Below are 10,044 nucleotides of genomic sequence, written 5' to 3'. Positions count from 1 at the left end.
TTTTAGTCCGTATAAAACAGTCACATATGATCCGTTGTTAAAAAAGTTGTTAAAATATCGATTCCTAAAACTATATATGTTACATGTACACATGACTTCACTTACGACTCATCAATACTCCAGTTCGATTCAACCACTTAATTGGTTTAATCTAGTTTTAACGATGTTTTACTGGTACTTTACAATATCATAAAAGACACAACACTAATCATTTAGTGTTGAGTATGTCTAATTGTTTATTCTATAACGACATTTTTAGCATAGAGCAAAAGCAAAAGTAGAATCATATGATCTTTATTCAGAAAAACTGTATAAATCTCCACAAAACCCAAAATAATTGTGATTGTTACATGGTGTTTGGTTTATGTTTAATTATCTCCTTTGATTTTCATTTTCCCTCCCATCCAACGTTTGAACATCTGAAGCGAAACTTTTGGTCGATCCATAGGGACCAAGTGCCCAGCCTCATGTACCTGTTGAAACATCATACAAATAAAGTTACAAAAAAAAGTGAAATTATCAGTGTAACTCAACAATGCAACCCTAATCACAAAACCTTGAGGAAAGAGAGAGGTCCATGGCTTCTAAGAGAAGCTGCTACAGCACCATCAACCATGAATTTCACAACAGGAGATTTTCCAAAGGCATTTTGGCCTGACCACTTCATGGCATGAACCCATCTTGAATTCCCTATCAAAATCAGAACAACATCAACAATTCAAATTCTTATATCAACACAACATCAACTTTCAAATGAACCAACTAGGCTCACCAAGCCAATTGCATACGAGATCTTTTTCCCCAGCATACACCAGCAACTTGATTCCATCTTCGAGAAGAGCAGGAATCCCCACTTCCAGGTTTCTCATCGTGTCTTCCGCCATAGCATTATGAACTTTTATACTGCATAAGTTATACTTCAAGTCACCCCTCACACCTAAAGCACTCTTCACTTTCTGCATGTTTAGCAACGTCTCCACGTTTGTGAAGTTATAGCACATACTCCCCTCACACTTCTTTCTGATGTCAAAGTACTGCAGTTTGTGTATCAGCAGAATGAGATAATTAACTAAACAGTTAAGTAGCTTCTGTTCTTTCATTATTTTGCTACTTACATTAATGTTGCCGGCAAAAGACAGTATACGACCGAGTATGTTTTCACAAATTTCTAACGCAAGGAGGCAGCTCTTTTCACCTAGATCAGTTTCGGAAAAATCATACACAAACAACATCACAACGTGAAACACCATGGTAGAAAGGAATGGGAGTGACAAATGGGAAAGTTGTACCGCAATTTTTAATGGCTCGATCACAGAGTGGGACTGACTTTCTGACGATGTCGTACTGAGCCTTTGTAATTATTCTGCTTTGTAATGCAAAATCTGGGTATGCTTCGTATTGAATTGCAGGATTGGTAAACCCGTTACCGATAGCAAGACCCTGTTGTTATGTGGAATGAATCAATGCAAGCAAAACCAACAAGACAATTATAACCATCATTTCATTCATTAACATTTCCCAGTCATATATATAAGACATTGTGTAAGACCTTGAGGTTTATATGAAGTCCTTGTTTTTGTTTATTTGCACTGTTAATCCGAGATGCAAGTGCAGGAACATAGTGTCCAGCATATGATTCACCAAAGATGTAGAAGTCATTCTTAACGAAATTAGGATGCGCCTTGAAAAACTCCTGCAATTATAGTAAAATGAATTAGAAGATCTTGTTTATACCCATGATATTGCTATCTTGTATTCAGATACATATAAAACAAGGGACTTTATGTAATCACCTGCAAGAAATCATATAAATCAGTGCTAACGCCGGTTTCATCGTGGCGAAGGTCACTCTTATCAGAAGAGTAACTAAAACCTGTCCCTGTTGGTTGGTCCACGAATATAATATTTGATGCCTGGAAAATGAGAAAAAGAAAAAGTCGTTGATACAAAGAAGACAAGAAGTTTGTGTAAGTTTATAAGAGTTTCCATAAAGGAAACATGGAAATTGAATAAGGGGACCTGATCCCAGCCGTAATCATTCCATCTAAGAGACAAGTTCTTGTTAATATGAAAAGGACCATTTTCGTAGAACAAAGCTAATTCACTTGCACATCCTGGTCCTCCAGTCAACCATATCACAACAGGATCGTTCTTGTTCTTTCGTGATTCAAAGAAAAAGTAGAACATCCTGCATGCCACTCAAAAAGGAAGATTTATTATCATGATAGTATTATGAGAAGGTTGCATATAGATAGATTTATATATATTAATTACCTTGCAGCTTTGGAACGAGGAAGTGAATAGTAGCCTGCATGGTGACCAAGGTCTTCAACAGAAGGGCCAGAATGACCAAGGAACGAGAAGTTCTTCTCGACGATCTGACCAGGGACAAAACCAGCATGGTCATCCTCTATGATGTTAATTGATTCCTCTGGGAATATGTTAAGGCTTCGTATGAGTTTTTGTGCATGTGAGTGTAAGTGTGGTGAGGTGGCAGGGTCATGGTTGAGGCCATGAGAGATTGCATAAGAAGAAGAAAGCGAGAGGAAAAACAACACAACAGAGAGACAGACTATGGAAAGTTCTGGTGTTGATGCCATTGCCATGTTCTTCGCGATTATTCAAAGACCGTGACGATGTGGTTATGAATTTATAGCAGAGGTTGGGCAAAGTAATTAAAGCGCTTTTTGGCGTTTTGTATTTCCGAATGCAAAATTTCATAGCAGTTTCACTACTTCACATGGCGACAAACCTGTTTATTTAATGGCAGACTTCTATACGTGTTTATGATTATTTTATAATTAATTAAGTTTTAAACCATTTTTAAATTTGAGTATTTTTTTTAAGTGGAGTTTCTATTAAAAAAAAACATTACATTTTTTTTATTATAATTGTTTACATTTTTTTATGCACAAATACAAAACAGCTTAATTCAAGTGTTTTTAACTAATTTTTTATAATCAAAATTTGTTCTATCAATTTAATTAAGTTTTAAATTAGGTTTGGTCATTTCAAATATCTCTATTTTTGTTGGAAGTCTCAAATAAGTTTTTAAAATGTTTTTTGTCCAATAGAGTTTTTGGAATGACGTGGTTCAGTAAAAATGTTAGTCACAGAATTTTATTTTTAAATAGAAAAGGTGAAACATTTAAGCTCTCATTCCAATATGGACCGTTAACAACATTTTTATAATATTTTTTTTACAACAGTTACATGTTATTATTTTCTTAGTCTATTTAAATTCATCTTAAAAAAATATTTAAAATAATCAATCACAAATTATCAAAATGTTGTAAAAAAAAGTTGTTAAAAAAAATATTTGCATGCAATCTAATGTAAGGATATATCTCCTCCTCTACGCATTGTAAAAATATCAAAATGTTGTAAAAAAATTATTGTTCGTTCTTTTTCAAAAGCATAAAAAAGCATCAATCTATATAATTAAAAATAGTAAATATATACGTAAATATATACATAAATATGTAACTTATTTAAATAAAAATTATTAAAACATTATAAAAAAGATTATTCATAATGAATTACAAGTAAACTTAATCTCCAAACCGATTAACAAAGTTAAATTTAACCTATATTTAAAAAAATTATAAAATAATTATATTCATATAAAATAGTATTAATTATTAGTTCAGATTAATAAACCGTAAATACTTATTAAATATTTCTCACGTAAAAACAGTCACATCCAAAAATAAAGTATTTATATCAATTAAAATATTCTTTTATTCATTTTAATAAAAAAAATATACATCTTCAAAGACTCTCTTTCTTACCACTATATTATTTTTATTATAATAATAATAATAATAATAATAATAATAATAATAATAATAATTATAATAATATACGACTGTCTCGTCAATATTACATCATGGTCAAACGATTAATCATACCACACAAATACAATCAAACATTACTCTTGAGATTGAATGAATTGTTACCAATCCACCCAATTGTTAGTACGTAGTAGAATGATTATCTCTGATCAATTTAAGACAATTATTATCAATTAGGTTGTCAATAATCCAAAATCTTTAAAGTTTATAAGCATTATTATTAATAATAATAATAATAATAATAATAATAATAATAATAATAATAATAATAATAATAATAACTTGTAAATATTTAATAGAGTTAAGAAATTTGTTCGTATTCTTTTATTGCAGTCATAAAGAACTTATAAAATAACTGAGGAAGCAATCAATAGAGCTCATTAAATGAGAATGAGAAGTATACTTTTATTAAATATTAATCAATAACACACATTAATCCATTAAATGAGAAGTAAAATCCTTGAAAAAGTTATATTTTCGTTAAATATTAATCAACAATATTAATAAAAGTATATTGGAAAACCTTTTATACTAATTATTTTATTATTTGACCTCTACATTTTGGGTTTTGTGGTCTATACTATGGAGTTTGTGAATTTCGTTTAACATGATAATTTAAACCAAATTAATTAAACTAGTCAACATTTTTCACTTATTTTGAATTTGTTTTTGAAAAACCTGAAAAAATTAAACAAAGGAAAATTGGTATTATATGTATGAAATTTTATAATGTAATTATATAATTTCTGTTATTATTTGATGTGTACAATTCAGTTATGATATAAAAATATTAATCTGTTTTTAGATAACATTATTATTGTTTTTTTTCTTAAAACAAAATTTGGTCTATTTATAATTATTTTTTATGGATATTTTTAATGTCAGACTTAATACTAATGGAAAAATTATTTTACACCAATAATAATAATTATTTGACAATTCAGAATAAAGTGGTCTTTATAAAATCGAATTTTTGAATTTATAAAGAAAAACAGAAAGGGAAAAATAATGAAAAATGATTTTAAATGGATATAAATTTTTTTTTTGTAAAATTATAATTGTCTAAATCTAAAACAAAAGGTGACTATTACATGAACAGAATTTCACTCTTGAATTTATCGAGAAAATCAAGTATACACAAATCATTTGATCACTATCCATGTAAAATGATGTCGGGTTTTGGTTTTGAGACGAGTATATGAATAAGGAGGAACACTAATTATATAGTATTTATTTCGTCAGTTTCCCTCCCATCCACCTTTCCAACATCTGTAGTGCAGCTTTAGGTTGATCCATAGGTACCAGATGTCCAGCATCATGCACCTGTTGGTAGCATCAAATAAAATTGTAAACAAATAAGATATTTTGAAAAGTCTGGTATTGTTTATGATAAATAAGAGAGCCTGAACTTAAACGAACACAAACCTTGAGGAAAGAGAGAGGTCCGAAGCTGTTTAGAGTCCCTGCTTCTGCACCATCAACCACAAATTTCACTGTAGGAGATGCCCTAAATCCCTTTTGGCCCGACCACTTCATGGCATTGACCCACCTTAAATTCCCTGAAAAATCAAAACCACATCAAATCATCACCAGCTCATTAGCTTTTTCAACACAAAACCAATTTTCTTCAGATGAATCAAGTTGGCTCACCAAGCCAATTGCATATCAGATCTTTTTCCCCATTATACACAAGCATCTTTATCCCATCCTCAAGAAGACCAGGAAGAAACACTTCCAGATTTCTCATGGTGTCTTGCAGCATAGCGTCATACACTGCTGTACTGCATGCAACATACTTCAACTCCTTCCTCACACCTAAAGCACTCTTCACTTTCTCTGAGTTTAACAACTTCTCCACATTGCTGAAGTCATAGCATAAAGGTCCCACACATTTCTTTCGAATGTCATAGTACTGCAATTTTCATACACCACAATTAATAATACATCAAGCAAACCCAACTACCTACGTCATTTTTCTCAAACAGTTACTATTATTATTTCTGGACAGCTTACATTAAGATCACCGACAATAGACAATATTCTATCGAAAATTGCTTCACAAGCATCTAATGCATCCTCACAAATTATCCCACCACGAGATTCTGAAAATTAAAACACAAACAACACAAGGTGAAACAATTTACATCAGTAAAAAAGGATGTGAAATGAGTGATAAATGGAAAAGAACTCGCTACCGCAGGCTTTAGCTTTTTTGTCACAGTTTGGGATTAACTTGCTGATATCATCTGACTCATTCTTGGTAATTAGTCCGTTCTGTAACGCAAATTCTGGGTATATTTCGTATTGAATTGGAGAATTTGTTAATCCATTACCAATAGCAATACCCTGTTATATCAAATTAGTCAATACAAGCAATTGAAAAACCAAGACAAAGTAATCAGTAATATTATCCTTGCCCGACCTTGAGGTTTATATGGATTCCTTGTTTCATTTTATTGTTTTGGTTAATCCGTGATGCAAGTGCAGGAATATAGTGTCCAGCGTATGATTCTCCAGTGATATAGAACTCATTCTTAACAAACTCTGGATGAGCCTTGAAAAACGCCTGACATTATAGTAAAATTAATTCAGTATACACAATTTGATAATGTCTTATATTCAGAGAAATGGAATGAAAGGAAGGAGCTTTAATACTGTTACCTGCAAGAAGTCATATAAATCATTGCTAACGCCGGTTTCATCGTGACGAAGGTCACTCTTATCAGAAGAGTAACTAAAACCTGTCCCAGTTGGTTGGTCCACGAATATAATATTTGATGCCTGCAAAATGTGAAAAAGAAAAAGTTGTTGATACAAAGAAGAAAAGAAGTTTGGTGTAAGTTTATAAGAGTTTCCATAAAGGAAACATGGAAATTGAATAAGGGTACCTGATCCCAGCCGTAATCATTCCATGTAAGAGACAAGTCCTTGGTAATATGAAAAGGACCATTTTCGTAGAACAAAGCTAATTCACTTCCACATCCTGGTCCTCCAGTCAACCATATCACAACAGGATCGTTCTTGTTCTTTCGTGATTCAAAGAAAAAGTAGAACATCCTGCGTGGCACTCAAAAAGGAAGATTTGTTATCATGATATTATTATGAGAAGGTTGCATAGAGATAGATTTATATATATTACTTACCTTGCAGCTTTGGAATGAGCAAGTGAATAGTAACCTGCATGGTGACCAAGGTCTTCAATAGAAGGGCCAGAGTGACCAAGGAAGGAGAAGTTCTTCTCGACGATCTGACCAGGGACAAAACTATGAAGGTGGTCAGCTTCAATACTGTTGAAGGGTTCGTTCGGGAATAGATTAAGGCTTCTTATGAGTCTTTCTGCTTTTGATGATTTTGGTGGGAATGCAGGGTGATCAGTGAAGCGAGAAGTTGCATAGCAAAATGAAACTGATGCGAAGAAAAGCAACAGAGAGAGTTTGGAGAAGGATTTTGATGCCATCTTGCTTACACCTTTCTGGAAAATGCGTGCCAATGGCTCTGAATTTTATAGCGGAAGCTGATACTTTCACACTCTTTTTTTTTTTAGAAATGATAATTTGATATTCATTTAACGAACTTTTTAATAATATTATATTCAATAATTTAATATATATATATATATATATATATATATATATATATATTAATTTTCAGAAATGATAAGTGATAAACGTAGTTTTTTACATTTATTTATTATCTTATTATTATTATTTTTTAAATATAAAAATTAATTATTTTATGGTTATTATTTTTATAACGTATATCAAACAAATGTAAATATTTATGCTTTGTTATTATTTTTAAATTTTATATCTTAATTTAATATTTTATTATTATAAGATGTGTCCAATAAATATAGTTTAACTATACTTATGTCAAACTTTCATTTTTTTTGTTTTTCTTTTACATCCAATTCACAGGCTTGTAGAAGCATAATTATTATAGGAAAAACTATTTTTTTATAATATTTTAACACATATTATATATATATATATATATATATATATTGATTTATTCTTAATTTTGTTATTATATTAATATTTTTAATTTAATAAAAGAATGACGGGATATTTTTTTATTAATTCATTATTTATTTTTTGTTATATTAATATTTTTAAATTCAATAAAAAATGTAACGTTTCATCAAAAAAATGTGTTAAAATATTATTACCTTTATTATAATATTTTAGTATAAAATGCAGTGTAAAGTGAGTGTAGAAATAAAAGAGCGTGTGAAAGAATAATTTTCTTTACAGTATACTTTGCGTGCATAATCATGTGACCAACTTTTTTGTAGTTTTCGTAGATTTTATTTTTAATAATTCCCAAACTTCACAAATAATTATCAAAATTATAATGATTAAATCAGAAATTTAATAAAGTTGTTTCATTTAAATTATTAAATATGAACTTACGATTATTCAATTAATAAATATTAATAATTAAATTATACTTATTCAATTAATGAATTGTTAACTTAAATAAAGAAAATTAATAATTTTATTACTAAATATATGATTATTTACTAAAATTATCTAATTAATAAATTTATCCCAAAGTGAATTTTTTAAATATATTGGACATAATTTTATCATCAATTTTGGATTGAGATTGATAAAATTGTTTTAATCCCGTAACAAATGAATATTTATATCATTATTTAAAGCAAATTCTTCCTTTTTTTTAATATACACTTTTTTAATTTTTCTTTTTAAATAATCATTTTTTTAGACTAAAATAATTAATTTATTATTTTTTAAGTAACTTTTTCTAAACTTAAACGTTTTTATTTTGATTTGATTTTTTTAAACTTAATAATATTTTAATATTAGAACAATAATTTTTTATAATAAAATTTATAAATTACATATTTATTTATTTATTTATTTGAATTATACTGATAATTTTATCGTTTTTTACCATAAAAAGAATAACACATACATGTATATATTACATGTGTTTCTACTAGTATTACATAAATAAACTATTATTCAAACCAATTTCAACTTTGTTTGCGTATCCACATATCAACATCAATTTTTTTTCTTAGGGTTGATTTCTTTAACCATATTTATAGTTCTTAGACAATTTTATCATGTAACTTAATATTAGTACAACTACATAAGAAATATTTTATCTTTGGTATTTTTATCAATTGTCAATAACGTAAATTTATATTCGACAAAACCTTCAAGGAAAATTATTTCAACAACGTAAATTACATCAAATTTTATAATATTCAACGTAAAGTTAAGTTTGATTTTATAATACTTGACATAAATTTAAGTCTAATATTATATAAAAGAAATATATAATTTATTAGTAAATATATAACTTATAAAAAGTTACATAATTTTCAACATATGATATTAAAACTCATTTTGACATTTATAACGTTCTTGTATTTTTTATATTAATTAAAGTAACTAAGATGTGATAAATAGTATATGGAAGTTTTCTTTTAATATTAATTGTAATGTTTTATGTTTATTAAATTTTTAGTTGACTTTCACTTTTTTTTTTGTTTTTGTTAATGTTTGTCATTATTTAATTAAGCTCTTGTTTCTTTTATTGATAAAGATTTTAATCGACTATTTTATTATCCTATGTATAAATGGATATTATTAACACAATTCAAATAAGATAATTTTAGGTATTATTATCAACTTTCACATTTCAATGATGTTGAATTTTCAAAATTCATCTTTCATTCGTCATCATCATTCTTATAATGTATTTTTTTCTTTCTATTATACTTTTACATAGATGAACGAAAATTGTATTTAAACATTAAAACGTAATTTAAGATTATTTTGCAATTAAATTACATTCTCAAATTTGAATAAGTCTAAATCCAAATTTGAGTTTGATTAATATTAAAATTAATTGAATGAATAAAATCTTTACTTGTGATTCAATTAATTTTTTAGTGTGTTAAACTACAATTAAATCTTGAATAAAATTTTGCAACTCTATCAATTAAATCTTAAATAGAAGTTTTAATTGAAAAATAATGAAGGAATCGTGAAAGGGGAAGTTCTTTTATAATTATATTTGTATAATTTCATTAGATATTACCCGGTGACATTTTTAAGAGTCGTAGTTTGAAAAAAAAAATATTTATATTCATATAAAATAATACTACTCATTAATTCAGATTAATAAATCATAATGCATATTAATTATTTTCGTA

At 28.1% G+C, this 10,044-nt stretch overlaps 2 protein-coding genes across 2 annotated transcripts; both read right to left on the bottom strand.

The window, feature by feature from the left end:
* Positions 1 to 273: 273 nt before the first annotated feature.
* On the bottom strand, positions 274 to 2,607 carry LOC124847203 (serine carboxypeptidase-like). The gene is made up of 9 exons (XM_088109766.1): positions 2,275 to 2,607; positions 2,020 to 2,188; positions 1,794 to 1,913; positions 1,550 to 1,693; positions 1,290 to 1,440; positions 1,116 to 1,195; positions 773 to 1,034; positions 557 to 690; positions 274 to 473 (listed from the first exon to the last, which is right to left on the bottom strand). Exons 1-9 carry the CDS (start codon positions 2,604 to 2,606, stop codon positions 369 to 371), a joined length of 1,497 nt encoding a protein of 498 aa, XP_087965892.1. The 5' UTR covers position 2,607; the 3' UTR covers positions 274 to 368.
* Positions 2,608 to 4,946: 2,339 nt separating this feature from the next.
* On the bottom strand, positions 4,947 to 7,314 carry LOC124847200 (serine carboxypeptidase-like). Its single transcript, XM_047324638.2, has 9 exons — positions 6,998 to 7,314; positions 6,743 to 6,911; positions 6,516 to 6,635; positions 6,277 to 6,420; positions 6,050 to 6,200; positions 5,868 to 5,956; positions 5,505 to 5,766; positions 5,280 to 5,413; positions 4,947 to 5,177 (listed from the first exon to the last, which is right to left on the bottom strand). Exons 1-9 carry the CDS (start codon positions 7,309 to 7,311, stop codon positions 5,085 to 5,087), a joined length of 1,476 nt encoding a protein of 491 aa, XP_047180594.1. The 5' UTR covers positions 7,312 to 7,314; the 3' UTR covers positions 4,947 to 5,084.
* Between the last annotated feature and the right edge of the window lie 2,730 nt (positions 7,315 to 10,044).

Source organism: Vigna umbellata, chromosome 3 (assembly GCF_029865625.1).
Source record: "Vigna umbellata cultivar VRB3 chromosome 3, Vumbellata_1.0, whole genome shotgun sequence".
Taxonomy (NCBI): Eukaryota; Viridiplantae; Streptophyta; class Magnoliopsida; order Fabales; family Fabaceae; genus Vigna; species Vigna umbellata.
Note: the sequence above shows the minus strand (reverse complement) of the source record. Positions and strands in the feature narration are given on the sequence as shown.